Raw genomic sequence first — 21,548 nt, forward strand, 5'->3', positions numbered from 1 at the left:
TCATTTATAGGAAAAAAATACAAATCATGCAAGAAACTAAAAAGTCATACGTTACCTTGATGACTAATAATAAACCAATTGCATTCATCAAATTTCGACCGTAACTTAAATAATCCGTTGCAACTAAAATAAGCTGACATTTGGAAAGACAATAGCATCTCGGTCATTGCGAATAATTCCGGTCAATCGGACGTTGAAAAGCTGGGCCAAAGGCATCGTAAAATTCAGTTTGGAAATTAGATCACATGTGACTCAACCGAAAGTGAATTAGTTTAGTGTTCGAGGAAATTTTTACCGAAAAAATGGCGGTTGAATTGACATTTTCCAAACCGGATTCCGGAGCGCATTGGGGTTTCCGGTTGGTCGGTGGTGCTGACTTTGATGAACCTTTAGTGGTCGTAAAGGTAAATTTTCCCTAAAAGTAAAAATAGTTGAATAACTCATTTGATTTATAAATTACTAAAGTTTCGCAGAATGTGAATAGTACTATTGTGTATACAGGGTAGCTTAAAAAACTGAATATAAGAAAGTGATGATGAAGAGAAAGTGTAACCATTATTGTGTGTAATGGTTTTGAAGAAAGAACATTCAAAACAAATTTCTTAAATGCATTGCCTAATGTTCAATTTGTCATTTTCCTGAAGTCCACAAGTGTAGTATTAGTTTGTGATTGGTCAAAAAAAGCAGCTTTCAGCTTGCTGCTGAATTTTTTGACCAATCACAAACTTACTACTGTTCTGATATTTATGCAAATGCTGCACATGAAGACTTAGCATGAGAGAAGCCATATTTGTCACATTTAGCACGAGCATCAAGATTCAATGAAAATGTATCTTTCATAATTTTGTCTTTTTAGGGATAACTGATATTTTTTACTTTTGCACCAGTTCTTCACTAGTTTGAGGGTCACCTGACTTTACTGCTTCACCCTGATCATATTGGAACATTTTTTTTGTCGATACCATTTTTACTAGATTGTTCATCAGTATAACTCATGGAGACAAAACTCCTTTTGAGAACATTCCTTTCTTGCTGCTCGCTTTTTTCTACTGCAGCTTTTATGGTCCTGTTTTATTCAACTAGTTTCTATTTATTTACAGATTTACGATAGAGCCTAGGTCTTATATCCAGCTCTCCTGAACTAGAATCTTTTGAGGCATGGTTGGAAGCTCTTTTTCTATCTCAGAAAGTTGTTATATGTCTCTTTGAACCTTGAGAATAGGTCATATAGATTATTCAAAGCTATGCTCTTCATTAGAGAAAAAGGTGTTATTCCTGTTAAGTAGTAGTAGTCTACAAACCTTTCCAGCGAGTTAAGCATACAAGAAAATTGTATATCAGCTTGTATAACTTGTCTTATGTCAGGATTATATTCTGAAAATACACATTTTAGTTTATTAATAAGAAAACACCTAGTATAACAACACAAAATACTAAACTAAAAGTGATAAACGTAATGAAAATATTGAGATCACTCCAGCATATTTGTGTTCATATTTCTGATTACCAATTATACAAAATATTCAAATTCATGAAATTATTGATTATTTAATGAAAACATTGTTATTCTGATTTATTTATTGTTTATATTGAAGAAAATTACTAAAATTTTATAACCATCAGGTATACTGTAAAGCGGCCTCTAACGGCCGCAGTAAAAATGTGTCCAAATTCGGGTTTCGTATCTCAAAAAACTCTGGCTACCAGATTTGAAAGTAATATGTTACAAAATGTACATTATATTTAAAAAAATCGATTGTTATTTTTTAACTTTACCACCCTGTATCTGAAAGACGGAGCAATTTCGGACTAAGGTAAGTTGCTTTAAATCGGCTTATTTTAATGTCAGGAATATGTCATAGGATTTTGTACAGACATTTTAGAGACACCCTGTAAGTGTCTAAATCCTGTTTGGTTCGATATCAAATTTTCTTCAAAAAACATATTTGAAAAAACTAGGGGGTGTTTAATCACTATTAATTTTAACAGCTGGGGTTTTTTTTAACGCTAAATCAGTATAAAACGGCTCTCATTGGTGGAACTTGACAGGAAGACCGGTTCTTTGAATTTGATTGACTGCTGGAACAATGATGGGAATAATCAAAATTACTTCCGCAGCTTAATGAACTCTGGGCTCATAACCTGTTGGGTTTTAATCAGCAGCAAAGTAATAACTTTAAATGTTTTATTTATGATTATTCCCCTCATTGTACTAGCAGCCAATAAAATTCAATGAACCTTTCTAGTTCGACCAATGAGAGCCGTTATATACTGAATAAATCCCTAGTTGCTAAAATTTTACACTGAATAAACACCTCCTACCTTTTTCGAATACGTTTTTTTGAAGAACATTTGATATTAAACGAAACGGGATTTAGACACATATAAAATTTAAGCTATTTTCTTCAATATTAACAATTAATAAATCACTATAACGTAGTTTCCATTAAAAAATTACATAAATTAAAATATTATGACGTCTGATTGTCAATCTGAAATGTAAACAAAAATATACATGGCTGAACGAAAATCTGTCGTCTGCTGGGGTGAGTTCAATATTATCATTAATTTCATCACGTTTAGTTTAGTATTTGTGTTCTAACTAAGGTGTTTTCTTGTTAATAAACTAAAATGTGAGTTTTCAGGAAATAATCTTGACATATACCCCTCGGCGTTCACGTTTTATCACGTAAAATGTGCATTGGTAGGTTTTTTGCAACATTTTTCTTTTAGGCAAATGGTTTCGACTAAATAATTCTTTAGAAAAAATCCTTCGACCTGCGGTCTCAGGATTTTATCGTCCAATTATTTAGTCTCAATCATTTTCCAAGCAAAAATTTTGCAAAAAAATCGCCTATGCACAGTTTACCCGATAAAACTTGAACGTCTCGGGATATAACCTATGATAAAAAGCAAAATTAAGCTAGACAGCCCAAAAATTATAAGACGACCTTTTACAAACTAAACATAATTTTAATGGCGTTTTCGATTGGCAAGTTTAGTGCAAAACTAATATATCTGTAACCTGCTCTATCAAATACCATTGAAACAATATGGAAGTACACTGGTTTTGCACTAAACATGACAAAGAAGAACGCCATAACTTGTCTTATTTAGGATTAATTATAACAAATTGTTACAATTAGTACACATTTTGCAGTCATGTTTCTTGAATTTACAAATTATGATTACTTGCTCGAAAATTGTATTAAAATATGCACTTTGAATATTCATTATATCTTTTGTAATTAATCTTTTTTCCTACATAGAAAAGGACGTAAATAACTTTACGTACAAATTGTTCTGTAATGGTGATTTTCGCTTAGGTATCCACGAATATTGACTTTCCAAATCAGTGTATTCTTTAGGTAAACAAGAATAGTTTTGCCGAAGATGCTGGACTTTTGGCTGGCGATGTAATAGTCCGAATAAATGACACTCCAACTGCAGGAGTTACCCATCTGGATGCCCATGAACTCATTAACAAAGCTGGCTGTAAATTCGTAATGGCTGTTAGAAGGTTAGACAATATTTCGCACGTTCCTAATTAATAATAATAATTATGATTCGGTTTCAGAGGATTGTTTTCCGACTTACCTGATTCTCTAGTAAGTCGCCCTTTTAAAGTAGTCTCCCTAATCTCTTAAACTTGTCTTCCAAACAGGATGAAGAGAGCAGCGAAGAAGTTCAAAATATTTTGAGCAAAGTGCCCGGTGAATCCAAACATATTTTAGGGCCCAATAAAGATCATACAGTTGGCTCACCACCAATTAATTTGGAAAACTTGGCAGGGTAAATGGAGTTGTAACACACTGGAAGTGGAAACTTTTATTTTTATTTCGTCTATAGTCAAGAGCAAACGGTCGACAACACGAAAAGCAAGGACGTGACCATTCAAAGGTCGACCAAGTCCAGGAAGTGGTCAACTTTTTGGTTAAGCCCAAAAACCCCAAACCTCAATCCAAGAAACTGATCGAAGAAAGGCAAATCATTGTAAGTTACATTTATTTGAAAACTCTAACAATTTATAGCTGAAGCACTGTTTGTTTTCAGGGAGAACCATATAAAGTGAAGATAATTAAACAGCCTAAACGAGACCCTAACCAAGTGCTAAACCACCGGAAGTCCGTACAGTTTGAACCTGTTGTGGTAAGGAACTGATTACACAACAACAACAACACTTAAAGTAAACATATAATAACAGACTGAAGTGGAAATTTCCCGTGACACTTCCATCGCCGATTCCATTGACTCTCTGGAAATATCTGACAAGGAAATGGAAGAAGAATCTTCAGTTTGCATAGAAGAAGTAGAGGAAGCGGTTGTGGAAGAAGAACACTCCAGTCCAGTAGAAGAACCACCTAATGAAGAGCAGACAGTTAAAAAACTTAAACCAATCTGTAAGTTAGAATTACAATTATTGTTGCAAGTTATTAGATTTATCTAGTTTTCTATGAGAATTACATAAAAACTATTTGAAAATTATTATTGTGTATACATAGAGTGGTTCAAAAAGAGTGGTAAATATCTTTTATTTGATTTTAATAATTTTATTATTTTTCTTTGTTGTACAAGGTGATTGTTCATATTTTACTCAGTAGCTAATTCTGTTTTATCTGACAACATAGTTTAAATTAGTAAAGTTACAGTATTTTTCTTCGCCAATCGCCGAAATGTGATGTAAAAATTGACATATATTAATCACTTGTCATATTGTTGATATATGTTTTGATTACTTTAAATGGAACACTTTAATGGATTTTTTTTTCTGATTGCAACTACATAAATATTAATGGTAATAGCTACATTTGAACAACTTGCTTAACGATTATGTACAGTTTAGAATAGATATCATAAAAATTGATTTAGCGCGTAATTTTCAGTCATTCTAGCCAATTTTATGTCTAAAATGTGGAAATTTTGCAATTTTTCACGAAAGTTGGCTTAACCAACCGTTCTCAGTATATTTTTCAGGTCATAATGTTGAAAAATTGTCATATATCATAAAAATGTACGTATAAGATAATATGCAATCATATAAGTATTTTAGTAAATTTTTACGTCAAAACTCAAAAATTGACTTACCGGACGATTTGCAGTGATTTTAGTTAATTTTTAAAAGATATTATCATGAAAATCAACGTACCTACTTGTTATTTTTTTCAGTCGTGCAAGTCAATTTTCAAATTCAAAACGTTAAAAAGGGTCAAATATATTAAAAACTGTTTTAGTGGACTATTTGCAGTTATTCTAGTCAGTTGTCATGGCCAGAACGTGGAAAAACAGTCAAATTGTATGGAAATTTACTTACCGGACTATTTGCGGTCAGTCTAGTCAATTTTCAGTCAAAACATTTAAAAATAGTCAAATATTATGACCACTGATTTGTCGCACTATTTTTAGTGATTCTAGTCAATTTTCAGGGTCAAAATGTGGAAAATGAAGCAACATCATAAAATTTGACACACTGGAGTATTTCCAGTCATTCCAATCAATTTTCAAAGTCAAAACCTAAAAAAAGTAGCCAAATATCATGAACACTGATTTGACGCACTGTTTCTAGTCGTTCTATTCCATTTTAAAGGTCAAAATGTTGAAAAATGGTAAAATTACCTGACTGAAGAACTATTTGCAGTCAATCCGGTCAATTTTCAATGCCAAAGACGTTGAAAAACAGTAAAATATCATATAAATTGACTTACCGGACTATATGGGGTCATTTAGACAATTTTGAACTCCTGACGATCCTTCGGCGACAGTCTGTTGAAGATGAGTGCACACGGTTTGGCAACGCTGCCAAAAATAGAAAACATTGTTTAGTTGCACAAAAAAATTGTCAAAATCTCATATCTGTCAAAAGTGTCATTCTACGCTAAAATTGTCAAAAGTGGTCAAATTTAGAGTAGAAGGAGTTGAGATTGTCAAAACAAAGAAATTAAAATTGATGTTTTAACTTGTTGTCAAATTGACTAAAAAAGCCAAAACGACCATTTAAAACCGTGCATTACTTTTAAAATATGTCCAACGTAATCTTAAAAAAAAATTAATCAGAAAAAATAGATTTTCCAATTAAGCAAATGTGTGCCACATGTGTACGTTTTTAAATAATCAAAGAATTTGACAGTGATTGTCAATTTTGACACCATATTCTGGCAATTGAGGAAAACTATTTTTCCTTTGCTAACTTTAACTATGTTGTCAGATCAAAAGTAAAGTTAGCTATTGAATAAAATATAAATAATCCCACTGTAGATACAGAATTTTCATTGTTTCTGAAAACGGTACATATTTTCATTTCTGTAAATACTACAGGGCGTTCCAAAAAAAAACGCTTACAGTATGCACAAAAGAATGTTGGAATAAATTCGTTCAAAACTCAACGAGTGATAACTCTAAAAACACTAGGAACCATCAATTTCTGTCTGTATGTCTTAAATACCATTTTGACAAATTGAATTACCTCAGAAAATCAATTCTTGAATAAAATAATTTTTAATTGCATTATGTGAAGTAGTCAAATTAAAATCTCCTTGAAGCGTGTCAAATGTAAATTGCAGTTGAGTTTAGTTAGTAAATATCCTCTTAAATCTTGGTAAACAACATTTTGTCATACTTTTGTGTTTTAGTGAAGCCCTCGCCCATCGACATCCATATAGACCCAGTGATATGCGAGTCATCACTATCACTAGAACAACAACTGGAGGCAGTGCAAAAGCAACTCCTAGCACTGTCCCAACTCCCTACAGCGATACAAGTAACTTTGGAAGCGGTAACTAAACAACTGAACAAAATAGTTATGGACAAAAATTGTCAAGTAAACATCGAAGAAAATGGCGATTGCAATGATGACAACCCATCTGAAGCAACCCTAGAAGGTATTCTAGTAAAACTGAGCTAGTGGCAACATGTCAAAATTATTTCGCTTTGTAGAAAATGGTGAAGATGCAGTGTCTGTAACCGAAAATGCTGAATGTGATCTAACCGATAACGAAGCTGATGAAGCTTTGGATGATCTTGAAGAAGATCACGTGGTTAATGGTAATGAGGTTGAGGATGATCAGGTGGAATGTGAAGAAGAGCAGCAAGAGCCTGAAATTGTGGATCCTTACGCTGGTTTGACTGAAGAAGAAAAGGAAGCTAAAATTAGACAGGAGCAGATTATGGCTAAGAAACAGAAGGTAAATTTACATAAAGTTGATCTTTGTCAATATTTCACAAGCATCATCCATCTAAATATTTTCAAAAGCAGTAAATTCAAAAATTATTTCTGTAGAGATGTGGAATCGTATCAGTTTAACTCTACATTTCATAAAATTCTGGTAATTAATTTACGTTCTACGGCGTAGTTTTCAATTAATCAATAACCAAAAGTGCCAACAAAACAGTGACGTCAATAATTGGCTACAACATATCCAAATTAAGCCAAAAACGTCACCCTAACAGCTTTATAAGCTGGCTATCGACCGACAGCCTGGCAGTTGAGATATTTCTCTGTTTTACTATGACCAGATAGAAGAAGAGAGACGCAAAATGGACTGGACCCAGCGACCAATCGTCTTACCTGGTGGCAGAAAATGGTCCAATCCGGAGGACACAGTGCCGAAATTTCGCGCCCCTAAACTATCCGATGAGAAAATCTGCAAAACAATCGAAGATCACTCCGAAGTGATCGTGGGCAAAACAAAAGGGTAGGCAAAAGTGTCATATACGTTGTGGTTAAACGTGATCGTCTTTTCAGGTGGATCGCTGGAACCAAATATGGCCCTGGGGTGATAAAGAGAGACCGGTCTATAGGTATTGTTGTGATTGAGAGGGAGAGAAAGAGAAAAATACATAAGGAGGTGATTGTGTATCGGTAAACAGAAGATCACAAAGTTAAGTATTGTAAGTGTGGTTTGTTGGTGTTCTTCTGTTTAAGATGCAGAATTGCCCTCCTCCAAAAAAAAGAAAATCAAAACATTTTATGGAGTGTGTTTTATTGTGTGTAGTTCCAGGGAGTCGAATTGCTTCATGGTACCACGAAAAGCTCCAGAGAAAACAGTGAGTTTGCTCGATTTTTTTCAAATTACTCTCATAACCTAAGCAAGGACTATTAAAATCATACGTTTTATTAAACAAGTTATCCTTAAAATATTGGTTGGTTGATTGAATTGCAATGATAACTTAAATATTCAGAATAGCAGTATGCCAAAATGTTGTTAGTGCATGGGTGGAAATATGAGATACAAATACAAGTCGAAATGTTACTTTTCCCAGCATCTTCAATAAGTCGTATGGATTTTAATTTAATATCTTCTACATCAAGAAGTTTCTACACACTCTCATCTTTTTCTATTAATTTGGTTCTCACTTTACTCAAAATCAAAGCAGATGCATTTTCAGCTCTTATTTTTTTCTCTCACGTCTTATATTGTGCTGTTCGGTTCATTAGTTGTTGAATCATCAGTTTTCATTATTTTTGCTACACTAGTGTGTGCACAATTAATCACATCTTCTGCATTTCAAGCTTGTTCAGAAAATTTCTTCCCAGCTTGATTAAAAATTCTTTAATCTTTCAGCGTTTATTCATTATAAAGTATCCCTAAAAACTAAATAAACTTTTTTCAATAATTTTAATGCATCTTCCTAAAAGTTTTTAACTGTTTCTGCAATTTCTTCAACCAGTTAGGTTTCAATTTTATATCATTAACTGTTCATTTCTCCTAATTTGTCACCTCCCAGTCTTTTCACGTTGACGATATGAGCTGTGCTTTCAATTTCTGGGAAAGTTCTAAAACTCATTGTTAATCAATAAACAAATGTCATAACTGTCAAAATTCTACTTATAAAGCTATTAATTACGTTTGATACTGTTTATACTGATTTTACCATATTTTAAGACTGTTTAATGGTTTTACAGCTTTGTGGGGAGGATTTTGACGGTTGTCATATTTAAAAATTGACTAAAAGTTAAACATAGACAAAAAATATTACAAATGTCAAAAATGCACTAATAAAGGTATAAATTCCATTCAACCAAAGTGAAACTGATTTCGTTACTTTTCAAGTATGTTTCGTTGTTTTGTACCTCCATAGAATTGAATTTAACAGTATCCAGGTTAGAACAAAACTGTAACTGCCGGCCAAATGTCATAACTGTCAAAATTCTACTTATAAAGCTATGAATTACGTTTGATACTGTTTATACTGATTTTACCATATTTTAAGACTGTTTAATGGTTTTACAGCTTGGTGGGGAGGATTTTGACGGTTGTCATATTTAAAAATTGACTAAAAGTTAAAAATAGACAAAAAATATTACAAATGTCAAAAATGCACTAATAAAGGTATAAATCCCATTCAACCAAATTGATTTCGTTACTTTTCAAGTATGTTTCTTTGTTTTGTACCTCCCTATGGGATTGAATTTGACAGTTTTCAGGTTTAGAGCAGAACAAAAGACAGAAATGTAACTGACAGTCAAATGTCATAACTGTAAAAATATGACGTAATAATGAAATAGAAAAGAAAGTCAAGGTTTAGGAATAACACTATGGACTAGTTTTCACAAAAAGGTTAATATTTTAAATTTTACAAATAAACAAGCAAACGTTCACAAACGTTACATTCAAAACTTTTATTAACAGTTACGTCACTCCATTTTACTTTGATTCGCGGGAGGACTGAAACAGCGAGTAATAGTCATGAGTAATGACTCATTGCTCACGGGTAGGTAACGGGTGTTATTATTTATTCAAAACTAGTGAGTAATAAGCATATTATTAAACAGTTTTAGAAAAAAGATTTTACAGGAGTGTTTTGTTCATAATTTCGACACACTGTAGAAAAACGTTTCAACTGATTTAAAATGTAAAAAAAAAAAAACTTTAAAAACATGTTTTTTAAAAGCCTGATTTATCATTTAATACTTTGACCAACATGCAGTTATGATACTTAATAGTCTTTGTCATATTTAACCCTCGATTTAATCCCCATTTTGCTTCTAACAACTTAGACGGATCCAGTGTATTGGGGTAGGTATGTCAATGTGTGTTTTTTAAGGAAAAGAAACTTAAATACAACAAAACTGATAAAAGAGTGTTTTTTGCAGCATCAACTTTCTGAAATTCCAACCGCCACCGAAGAATTTGGACTATTTGCAGAAATCCGAAGTTTACCGCTTGATCCACGACATGGAACCACCGGTTAGGGGTGTTGGAGCTCGTGCCGAAAAGATTTTGTCCGAAAAAGATTATTATGGGGTAAAATTGATTTGCTTTCCGTAAAAAACAAAAATAATCGTATTAATTGTTGCAGGATAAAGGAGCGCCATAATGCAGAGATGCGTCATCATTCAAACTAAAATATTATAAGTTTATTGGGTTAAATATTAATTTATTAAACAATCAAATGTTTTTATGTTGACAGCAAATATACAGTAAATACCTGTACAAAATAAAGTGTTTTTTCTAATTATGGCATATAAAGTGACACTTTTCCAAACTGATTAGAGTGACAAAACGTTTTACTTTATGTAACTAGTTACATAAAGTATCACTTTATGTAACTAGTTATGAAAAGTTCATTTCATCACTCCCTGTTTTTATGCATTTCCGTAGAAACATATGGGCGACATCCATCATAACATGTCGTTGTCACTGTTTATACAAGGTGCTATGAAAGTGAATATTTGTGTTAAATCACTTTAAAAGATGGTTTTTACCGCTTTTTGGTCAAAATTAGAAAAAATTATGTATGCAACACGTTTCGAAAATGTCTTATTATGTAACTCATTCAAATTGTAGGACCTCGCTGCGCTCGCCCTACAAACATTCATTCGTTACACAAAATCGATCTTTTTGTAACTGGTTACATAAATATCTATTTATTCATGTTTGTGACAGGATTAAGTTATCTAAAATATTTTCAAAATGATGGTAGTAACTCGCTTATTTTAAATAAAACATCTTGTAAATTTTTTAGAACAGATTTAAGGTCAAAACTGTAGAGAGCTTTTTGTAAACTAATTAATTTCCAACAACGTTTGTCGCTAACTTCGACAAACAATAGACTTAGGTAGGTTAAAAATAATTGTTTTTAGGCATTTAGAACTTTGGTTGTGGATTATTCGGGGGTAATATCCCTAGTGCATTTAATTTTTCCGAAAAAAAATCGGAAAAAACGAGTTTCTAAGTAATTTGTTTTAACAAATAGTCTCGTCTTCGACTCGGATGATTTTTAAAACCACTCTCGCTCATGCTATTTGTTAAAACAAATTACTTAGAAACGAGTATTCCAATTTTTCCACAGGAAAAATTAGATGCACGAGGGATATTTGGTAAGATTATTTCCTGAGTTAAAGAAACATTTTATTTTAATTAAAACAATAAGAACAATAACTTTCAAGCTAGAAAGGGTAACACTATTCTTTATGTTGTTGTGAGGAGTGTGCAATTTTTTCGAATTTTTTTCCGGAAAAACTGCTGACAGCTAAGTTGACAGTTGTTGACAAGTGATTTTTCCACTTAAAATTTACATTTGTTATACTAATTCTTGATAGCGATTGGTCAAAATTGATAGGAAGGAAATAATCTTTATAACTCCCATCCGAGAATCTGAAGAGCCTCATAGCCCTCTAGCATTGTTGTAAAGAATTTAATTATCTACAACTTGACTTTTTAAAGTTTTTTTTACAAAATTTTGACAGATAACAGAGTTACAGAAGGTTGAAAATTTTGTTGAAGGTTGGTGGTTACGTGATTGGAAACTTTCGTTTATAACTCCTTCCAAGACATATTTAGGATCAAAATTATATTGGGTTTTTTTGTAGAAAAGTTCATTATTGTCTAAAACTTTTGTACTTTCAAATTTTCAAATTTTTGACAAATGACAGTGTTTAGGCACCTACATAACCCGTTCTCGGTTCGTGTCCTATAAAGATGTATTTTCTAAAAAAAAATCCAATCTGTTTTGCATTTTTTCCACTATATTTTCTACGCTCCCTGGATATTATTCAAAAATGACAAAAATGTCTACCTGGGTTATTACACTATTTACTATTACTATCAAAAGGTCATCTGGGAGGTTTACGAGTTAATATTTGACACTGAAAATAGTCAAAAAACAGGATTTTTTGACTAATTTTTACTGGCGTTTAATTTTTTAGACTATAGCTGAACATTCAAGACTTGTGAGACTCCAAATTTGTACTAAATAGTCTAAAAACTTGTTATTTACTATTAGGAATAGTCTCAGACTGCAATCCATTGTCGAGTGTCTAAAACTGGATTTCAAGCACTAAAAACAGTCCGGAAATTAAGACAAAGATTTTTGAACATAAAACTCATTTTTTTCTGCTAAAAATAGTCTAAAAGTTGACTTTTATTGTATATTTGGCTAGAAATGATTTTACTAAGACTAAGAGAGTCCAAAGATTTATGATTATCTGGACTAAAGCAAGTCTAGAATTTAATTAAACACTGGTAACAATCTAAATTAAATTTTCGGACTAATTCAATTCTAAAAATTAGTGCTCGAGACTGATATCGTAGCATTTAGTGTCAAAATGTTTTACTTTCATAACTGAAGAGTTTCAAACTTTTACTGTTACAAATAGTCTAAAACTCGATTTTTTAGTCTTAAAGAACTAAATACAGTCCAAATTTCTTAGAAATGCTCCAATTTTTTACACCGATGAGTGTAGAAGTCAACTTAATAGTGAAGAAGCTTGAAATGACATTTTCCAGACTATGGACAGTGTACCAACTGGCTTTCAGGCCTGATAAGTCAATAACTTTGTGAAAATGGTGAACTGAAACCAGCCTTAAAGCACGAAAAACTGTCTAGATTTTTAAGAAAATGTAAAAATTGTTTTTTAAGTCGTCTATGTCAAAAATTTGGTGAAGATAGTCTAGAAACTTGATTTTCCAAGCCGAAAGCAGTTTTAAAGCACTACAAATAGTCAATATCCTGTATTTAAGACTTTTTTCAAGACTGAAATGTTTAAGTTTGTCTCAAATTATAAAAACTTACTTCAAATGAAAGTTTTAAGTTTTTGATGTCACTTTTCATTAATTCAGATTTTTTGGTGTATAAGTCTCAAGGTGTAAATGTGTGAATTTGTAGACAAATATTCTAGAGAAAGTAGTTTTTCGAATCTACAATTGAATCGAATCTGTCAATTTTCAATACTAAAGTTTTTCAATTTATCTGAAAACTATGACAACTGACTACAACAAGAATTTTTAAGCCTCACAAGTCAATTCTGAAGACTGAAGTCTTTCAATTTGTCTGGAAACCATGAAAACTGGCTGCAAAGACCCCTTTTTAAGCCTCTCAAGACAATTTTCACCGTTCCAAAGTAAATTTAGTGGTTTCTAAGTCAATTTTCAAAACTAAACTCTTTCAATTTGTCTGGATACTATGAAAACTGGCTGCAAAGACATTTTCTCAAGTCAACTTTCACCGTTTCAAAGTCAATTTTAAAAACAAATTCTTAAATCAGAATTTCATAAGAGATTCTTTTTTAACTTGAACAAGGAAATTAAAAGAAACTGTCATATATGAAAAATATCCAGTGACGTAGAAAAAAGACGGAGAAATTAAATTCTTTTTCTTGTAAAATGTCCTTCCAATCTATGCCACTGTACTGGACTGTTGACAAACGTCATTAACATCACATAATGAGTATTAATTTCATAAGTGCTTGTTCTAAATTTGTCTGACAGTTATAACAAAAAAAGAACGATTTTCCTTTTGGAAGCCCTTTTCAGAAAAATCACATAATGCATGACAACTTATTTTTTGATGGGAATAGTGAATTATTGTCATTTAAAACCGAACCACCCTGTATAGTTATTTTTAAACGTACAATTGGTTTTGCTTATTATAGCCTTGAAACACCCTGTATAATTATGGAGGCAAATACAAACCTACATCAAGTAATCCATATTGTTTGGATACAATTTCTTGGGATTTTCGTCCTTTTTAATTAAAAATCAAACACAGAAGGAGGTGTTTGGCCTCATATCATTGTTATTTTATTAAAAACAACGTTTCGGCAGTCACTGCATGCCTTTTTCAAGGTTATATACAACTGTAAAAATATCCATAATTAGTTAACCTTGTGACATTTTACATTGATATCCCGGTAAAAAATTGTATATAAATCTTTAGTTATCAAATCATGCACTAATTCGGCTATAAATATTTATTTATTCGCAAACTTTTTGCAGAGAACTAAAATGTTATTCGTGTTGTTTGTGTTGGTTGTCTTTATTTTATTAAGTTTGTCCATACTGTGTGTTGTGGCAAAAATAAAAAAAGGCACTTCAAAGTATTTGACAAATGTGCCATGTGCCCCTTTTGTGAACGTTCTGGCTTTTATGAAAGGTTCCTTAGGTAAGTAGGTATATACTATTTTAAGTTTTAACTAAGCTATTTAGAACTAATTTTTTCGACGACTGACTTTGAAAGTACCTCATGTACGCTTCCATTTCAAAGCAGAAAGTGGTTATTCGCCGCACGTGCGCAGAAAGTGAATCATTTTCTGCTCTAGAGCGTTTTCGCTTTCTACTAACAATCAACTCACCAACTTTTTCGGCGTTTCCATAACAACGCTTGACATACCTGTTTGAAACAAAGCCATTCCGTCAAAGTGATTTATCGGTGACAATGAGTTCGAGCTAAGAAAATGATGTGAGTTGTCCTTCTACTCCACCCCACAGCAGTCGTCGAAAAAATATCGTCTATATTTCGAGCCGAAAGTACTTTTGCCGCTTTTACATGATTGCAGCTTGAGGCAAAGCCGAATTTTCATATGCAAGCGGCAAATATGTACTTTCCGCTCTTAATATAGAATAGTATATTCTATATTAAGAGCGGAAAGTATATATTTGCCGCTTGCACATGAAATTTGCAGCTTGAGGCGAAGCCGAACGCTGCAATCATGTAAAAGCGGCAAAAGTACTTTTGGCTCGAAATATAGACGATATTTTTTCGACGACTGCTGTGGGGTGGATTAGAAGGACAACTCGCATCATTTTCGTCGCTCGAACTCATTGTCACCGATAAATCACTTTGACGGAATGTGGTTATTTCAAACAGGTATGTCAAGCGTTGTTATGGAAACGCCGAAAAAAGTTGGTGAGTAGATTGTTAGTAGAAAGCGAAAACGCTCTAGAGCAGAAAATCTCTCTTTCTGCTCGCGCGCGGCAAATAACCCCTTTCTGCTTGTAAATGGAAGCGTACATGAGGTACTTTCAAAGTAAGTCGTCGAAAATATACTATTGCAGTTTACCTGGACGTTTTAATGCAAGGTATCAAAGAGTTGGGTAACACTTTAGTATTTCACGATGGACCACTCAGCTGGTCAGTAATCACTTCAGATCCGGAATTTAGCGAAATAATATACAGTTCCAGTGTGCACATCACCAAGGCTAGTCAGTACGATTATTTCAAACAATGGTTGGGTCAAGGTTTACTAGTCAGTGATGGTAAAACGTTACCTTAAACATACCGCATCTCAAACTGCAAAATGTGGAACTTTTAAGGTTATAAATGGAGGTCTCATCGTAAAATTATTACTCCTACATTCCATTTTTCAATTCTGCAACAGTTTTTGACTGTATTCGATGCAGTGGGCGACAATTTGATTAGGAAATTACGACAAAATGTTGGCAGTTCAAGTGTGGAGATTTCAAATTTAATTTCGTTATGCACTCTTGATATTATATGCGGTAAGATAAAAATGTACCTGGTGTTTGATTAACAATGCTTAGAAAATGAAATACTTAACTTATGTATAAGAGACACATTGAAGTTAACCCTGTATATACTTCCATAAAATGCGGTATAAGAGTTTCAAGAAAACTAAACTTTCTACTTTTCCGCTTTTGTACGTTTTGTTTAGTTTTTTGTACAATGTGTTCATAATAATATGAAACAAAAACTAACTTGTCGTAACTTACACTTAGTTCTTTATTTTTATTGTATTCACTAAATCGTCTTTTTTTGTCAAATTTACCCAATACTATCCGTATATTTAGAATACAGGGTGTCCCACGACGAAAGACCTCGATTGATATTGGAAAAAGTATAAATAGGAGAGTTTTGAAAATTTGGTAGGATACTGATGTGGGCATGCCCAATCCAACTAAAATATTTTCAAGATGGTTGCACTTCCGCTTATACCGGAAGTCGATCACAACTTTCTTATTTTAAATAGAACACCCTATATATTATTACATATTAGGATTCCTCACAAAATTCTGACCAACTTTTGTATAGAATGCCCTATGCCTATCTCTAGCCGTTTTCGAAATATTTGATGTTTTTCCAAAAAAGTGACAGTTGCAACGCTCAACATATTTTTGTACTATGTTAAAACCGTATTTCATTTTGCAATGAAACTTTGGGTTATTGTAAATAAAGGATCGTTTTATTAAACTGAGGGTGCGTAACGACTCATTTGTATACAGGGTCGTCAAAAAAAAATCATAAACTTGCCATTAAAAAAAATGAAAAATCTCAAGTTTTTTAAATGGAAACCCCCATTTTTTATGACGGAATCATTTTGAGCATTAAAAATTACTATAAGTTTCAATTTACTTGCCTATACCTAAATCCAACCCATTTCGTTTTATTTGAGAATAAACATTTTTTTATTAGGCTGCATGCTCGGCTGCATGGTTGGAATTAGCTGGTACTCTAGTTGGCCATGCTTTTGACACACGGTGATATTGGAGACCTGCAGGGCATGTTAATAACACTAGTTTTGAGTGTTTTGACAACTGCAAATATGCCGTCGCGGTTACGTTATTCAAACCAAGATTACTTAAATCTGTTTATTATTTACGGAGAATGTGATAAAGTTGTGAGTAGAACATGTGAGGTATTTGCCGCTCGTTATCCAGAAAAACCAAACCCATCACGAAAAGCTGTCAAGCAAATAATTGAAAATTTTAAGAATACGGGATCTGTGAAGATAAAAGCTATTAAAACAAAACCAATCCTTAATAATACAAATGTAGAAATTGCAATTTCTAACCAACTTTTGTGTACAATGCCCTATTCCTATCTCTAGCCGTTTTCGAAATATTTGATGTTTTTCCAAAAAAGTGACAGTTGCAACGCTCAACATAACATGCTTTGCAGTTCTCCAATATCACCGTGTGTCAAAAGCATGGCTAACTAGAGTACCAGCTAATCCCAACCATGCAGCCTAATAAAAAAATGTTTATTCTCAAATAAAACGAAATGGGTTGGATTTAGGTATAGGCAAGTAAATTGAAACTTAGAGTAATTTTTAATGCTCAAAATGATTCCGTCATAAAAAATGTGGGTTTCTATTTAAAAAACTTGAGATTTTTCATTTTTTTTAGTGGCAACTTTATGATTTTTTTTTGACGACCCTGTATACAAATGAGTCATTACGCACCCTCAGCTTAATAAAACGATCCTTTATTTACAATAACCCAAAGTTTCATTGCAAAATGAAATACGGTTTTAACATAGTACAAAAATATGTTCAGCGTTGCAACTGTCACTTTTTTGGAAAAACATCAAATATTTCGAAAACGGCTAGAGATAGGCATAGGGCATTCTATACAAAAGTTGGTCAGAATTTTGTGAGGAATCCAAATATGTAATAATATATAGGGTGTTCTATTTAAAATAAGAAAGTTGTGATCGACTTCCGGTATAAGCGGAAGAGCAACCATCTTGAAAATATTTTAGTTGGATTGGGCATGCCCACATCAGTATCCTACCAAATTTTCAAAACTCTCCTATTTATACTTTTTCCAATATCAATCGAGGTCTTTCGTCGTGGGACACCCTGTATATTATAGTGGAATTTGTAATTTTCAGTTCCGGAACTGCCTAAATTTGGGAAAAAGTAAAAAGAATTGACAGACTTGACTTTTAAGTGATTTTCTCTGTTTTTAGTATTTACTAAACAGAGTCTGACGTTTTTGAGGATTTTTTGCCAAATATACTCAATACGGTTCTGAATTTGTAGTATAGATTTTAAGTAGAATTTGCAATATTCGTTTTCGTATTTTATAGTTGCCAGAATTTAGGAAAAGTTAAATGATTTTTTTTTCTAGAAAGGTCCTGAAATTTAGATTAAATTTACAATAAAATTTCTAGTTTTCAGGGTCCGTTATTATCTCAATTTAGGAAAAAGAAACATAATTTGCAGTTAAAGTTTTTTCTCGGTTTTTTCTTTGTTTTTACCGTATTCAACAGTGTGACGTTTCTGATTTTTACCAAATTTACTGTTTCGTCAGTATTGATAACCACAAAATTTGATTCAGTTTTGATTCTCAAATCTTTTTTTTTATTCTTCTTCTTGTGGTTCCTATCCGTTACGGATGTTGGCAATCAGCATGGCGAGCCTAACTTTGTTTACGGCAATGCGGAAGAGTTCGGTTGATGTTTTTCCGGTCCACTTCCTGAGGTTATGCAGCCAACTTATTCTTCTCCTTCCTGGACCTCTTCTTCCATCGATTTTTCCCTGGATGATTGTCTGGAGTAAGGAGTACCTGGAGTCGTTTCTCATGATGTGGCCCAGATATTGCAGTTTTCGGATCTTGATGGTGTTCATAATTTCTTTTTGTTTATTCATCCTTCTTAGTACCTCTTCATTAGTGATATGTTCGGTCCATGATATCCTCATCATTCTTCGATAGAGTCGCATTTCGAAGGCTTCTATTTTCTTGGATGTGCTTTCATTGAGTGTCCAAGATTCCGTCCCGTATAAGAGGATAGAAAAGATGTAACATCTGAGAAGTCTCATTTTTGTTTCCAGTGTAAGATCATGGCTTCTGAAGAGTTGGCTCATTTTGTTGTAGGCGGCTGTGGCTTTGGCGATTCGTGATTTGATCTCTGGAGTTGCGTCCCAGTTCTCGTTTATACGTGTTCCCAGGTACGTGATGTGTGGTACTCTCTCTATTGGTTGGTTGTTGATGGATAACTGGATGTTGTCAATCTTGTTCTTGCTAATGACCATAATTTTGGTCTTTTGTATGTTTATGTCCAAACCATATTCCTTACTAACTCTTGCTATTTTGTTGATAAGTTGTTGTAGTGCTTGTGGGCTATCTGCGAACACGATGGTGTCGTCCGCGTATCTTATATTACTCAATTTCTTCCCATTTATTGAGATGCCCTCCTCTTCTTCGTCGTCGAGCGCCTCTTTAAAAATCTGCTCGGAGTAGATGTTGAATAGCAGGGGTGAGAGTACACAGCCCTGCCTCACTCCTCGCATTATTTTGACGGCCTCAGTTGTTTCTCCGTCGACTCTTATTGTTGCCGACTGGCCCCAGTACAAGCTACTTATGATATTCAGGTCATTGGTATCGATCCCTGTCTTCTTTAATATTTCCATCATTTTGCCATGTTGAACCCGGTCAAATGCTTTGGCGTAGTCAATTAAACAAGAGTAAACGTCAAGGTTAACGTCTCTGCATCTCTGGACAAGGACTTGGACAGCAAAGAGTGCTTCTCTGGTTCCCATCCCTTTGACGAACCCGAACTGGTTTCGAGAGATTAGGTTCTCGCATCGATTGTATATTCTTTTATGGATGACTTTGAGAAAGGTTTTCAGCAGGTGGCTCATCAGACTTATCGTTCGATATTCTTCACATCGTTTTGCGCCTTGTTTCTTTGGCAGTGCAATGAACTCTGAGACTAGCCATTCTTGTGGTATTTTACCTGATTTGTAGATGTTGTTGAAAAGTTTGGTGATCTTCTTTAATCCATTTTCGTCTAGAAGTTTCAGGAACTCTGTCTGGATGTTGTCAGGTCCTGCTGCTTTTCCCTCCTTGCTCTGCTCTATAGCTGCCCTCACTTCTGATTCCATTATTTCTGGCCCACTCTGTGCGTTACTCCGGGGATCTGGGGGGCTCTCTCTATTATCCTCAAAGAGGTGCTCTACGTACCTAGTCCACATCTTCTTCTTCTCTTCCATGTCTACAATGATGTTTCCATTAGCGTCAACTAGTTTCCCTAAGTTTGTATTCCTTCTTTGTCCAGTGACTTCTTTCACCTTCCGGTGGACGTTAAAGTAGTCATATTTCAACTGCAGTGCCTCTATCTCCTCACAGTTCTCTTTCTGTTCCTTTTCTTTAGCCATTCGTATTTCGTTCCTTATGATGTTGTTTATCCTTTTGTATTCTATGGTGTTATTCTTGTTCAATCTTCTCTCTTCCATTAGGTTTAATATGTAATCTGTCATCCAGGTTTTCTTCCTTACTCTTTGTCCGTTTTCCTTTAGAATAGTGTTCTTAATGTGTTCCACTTTACTTTTCAGGTGATTCAAGTGTTCTTCTACTGAGCTATCTTCTGTTGTTTCTGCCATTGCTGCATTCAGCTCTTTCTCTACACATTCTTTGATCTTCCCGTTTTTCAGCTGTCTTAGGTTAACTTTTAATGGAGCAGCTTTCTTTATCTTCTTCATAACCACTTTGAATCTTCCGATAACTGGCACGTGGTCGGTTCGCATATCTGCTCCCGGGAAGGTTCTCATACTTAAGCAGCTGTTTCTGTACCGCTTGTTGACTAGTACGTAGTCTATTTGATTCCTGACTATTCTCCCAGGTTTATCAAGGGGCGATCTCCATGTGTATAAACGCCTCGGTGGTTGTTTGAACTGTGTGTTGAGGACTACAAGGCCGTGTTCGTCTGTAAATTTTTCGAGCATATCTCCTCTCTCATTCCTCTCTCCCAAACCGAAAGACCCGATGAGCTCGGTTTTTTCTCCAGCTCCCAACTTTGCGTTAAAGTCCCCCATGATGATGTTAACTTCTTTTTTGGGTAGCCTCTCGAGTATTTGGGCGACATTCCTGTATAATTCTTCAACTTCCCCTTCATCTTTATCTGCAGTGGGGGCATAAATCTGGATGATGTTTAGATTTACTGGTCGGGCGTTAATCTGTATTAGAAGGACTCTTTCTGAGAATGGGACAAAGTTCATGACACTCTGCGCTATCTCCTTGGTGACAACAATGCCCACCCCATTCAGAAACTTACCATCTTGTGTTCCTGCATAGTACACTCTGTGTTCGTCCACATCCACCGAACCCACTCCCGGCCACCTCATCTCGCTTTTTTTTTATAGTTTCATCTAATATTCAACAGTCAAATGTTTCTATAGAGGTTTTCCAAATTTTATCCAATGCTCTCCTGCAATCTAGATGAAATTTACGTTGAAAATTGTAATTTTTAGGTCAGAACTGGCGGAATTAAGAAAACGTAACAGAAAGTGATAGTTTGCCTTCCAAGTTTTGTCTCATGTTGTGTTATTGAGGGCATCTGACTCTAAAAATTTACCCAATACTGTCATGCAGTCTAAATTGAATTTACATTGGAATTTGTAATATTTAGGTCAGTATAATGGGCCTATCCCACATATCATAAATTTTTGTTTTAATGACTGGAATCGAAAGAATAGGATCAAAAAACTAATTTTTCATATTCTTGAAGAAAAAATTATGGTCGTAAATGTTCCTACATTAGTTTGAATTTGTCCATTAAATTTAAAAGATCTGTTTTGGCGCGCATGTGAC

The 21,548-nt window shown here is 33.8% G+C and overlaps 3 protein-coding genes and 1 long non-coding RNA gene across 5 annotated transcripts; 2 read left to right on the top strand and 2 right to left on the bottom strand.

Annotated features, from left to right (window-relative positions):
* Positions 1-220: 220 nt before the first annotated feature.
* LOC145725315 (uncharacterized) lies at positions 221-10,439 on the top strand. The gene is given in 13 exon segments (XM_081974024.1): positions 221-404; positions 3,369-3,520; positions 3,578-3,608; positions 3,665-3,792; positions 3,850-3,929; positions 3,932-3,993; positions 4,054-4,149; positions 4,205-4,400; positions 6,627-6,875; positions 6,931-7,178; positions 7,510-7,688; positions 10,091-10,241; positions 10,297-10,439. Coding segments are annotated over 13 exon segments (1,692 nt in total). The 5' UTR covers positions 221-302; the 3' UTR covers positions 10,315-10,439.
* LOC145725324 (uncharacterized) lies at positions 8,920-10,076 on the bottom strand. The gene is made up of 2 exons (XR_014177225.1): positions 9,390-10,076; positions 8,920-9,067 (listed from the first exon to the last, which is right to left on the bottom strand). It is a non-coding gene; the product is annotated as an uncharacterized LOC145725324 (long non-coding RNA).
* A 3,723-nt stretch (positions 10,440-14,162) lies between the features above and the next one.
* On the top strand, positions 14,163-15,944 carry LOC145725321 (cytochrome P450 4c21-like). 2 transcript variants are annotated; one of them, XM_081974035.1, is made up of 4 exons: positions 14,163-14,379; positions 15,273-15,348; positions 15,400-15,473; positions 15,531-15,944. In XM_081974035.1, the coding sequence occupies exons 1-4, from the start codon at positions 14,223-14,225 to the stop codon at positions 15,746-15,748; spliced, it is 525 nt and encodes a 174-aa protein (XP_081830161.1). In that variant the 5' UTR covers positions 14,163-14,222; the 3' UTR covers positions 15,749-15,944. The 2 variants fall into 2 exon arrangements, with proteins under 2 accessions (XP_081830161.1, XP_081830160.1); XM_081974034.1 differs by having other exon boundaries at positions 14,174-14,379; positions 15,273-15,473.
* A 2,396-nt stretch (positions 15,945-18,340) lies between these two features.
* LOC145724051 (uncharacterized) lies at positions 18,341-21,082 on the bottom strand. Its single transcript, XM_081972119.1, has one exon. The coding sequence runs from the start codon at positions 21,080-21,082 to the stop codon at positions 18,341-18,343; it is 2,742 nt and encodes a 913-aa protein (XP_081828245.1).
* Between the last annotated feature and the right edge of the window lie 466 nt (positions 21,083-21,548).

This window comes from Ips typographus, linkage group LG2 (assembly GCF_016097725.1).
Source record: "Ips typographus isolate SLU linkage group LG2, UJ_Ityp_2.0, whole genome shotgun sequence".
Taxonomy (NCBI): domain Eukaryota; kingdom Metazoa; phylum Arthropoda; class Insecta; order Coleoptera; family Curculionidae; genus Ips; species Ips typographus.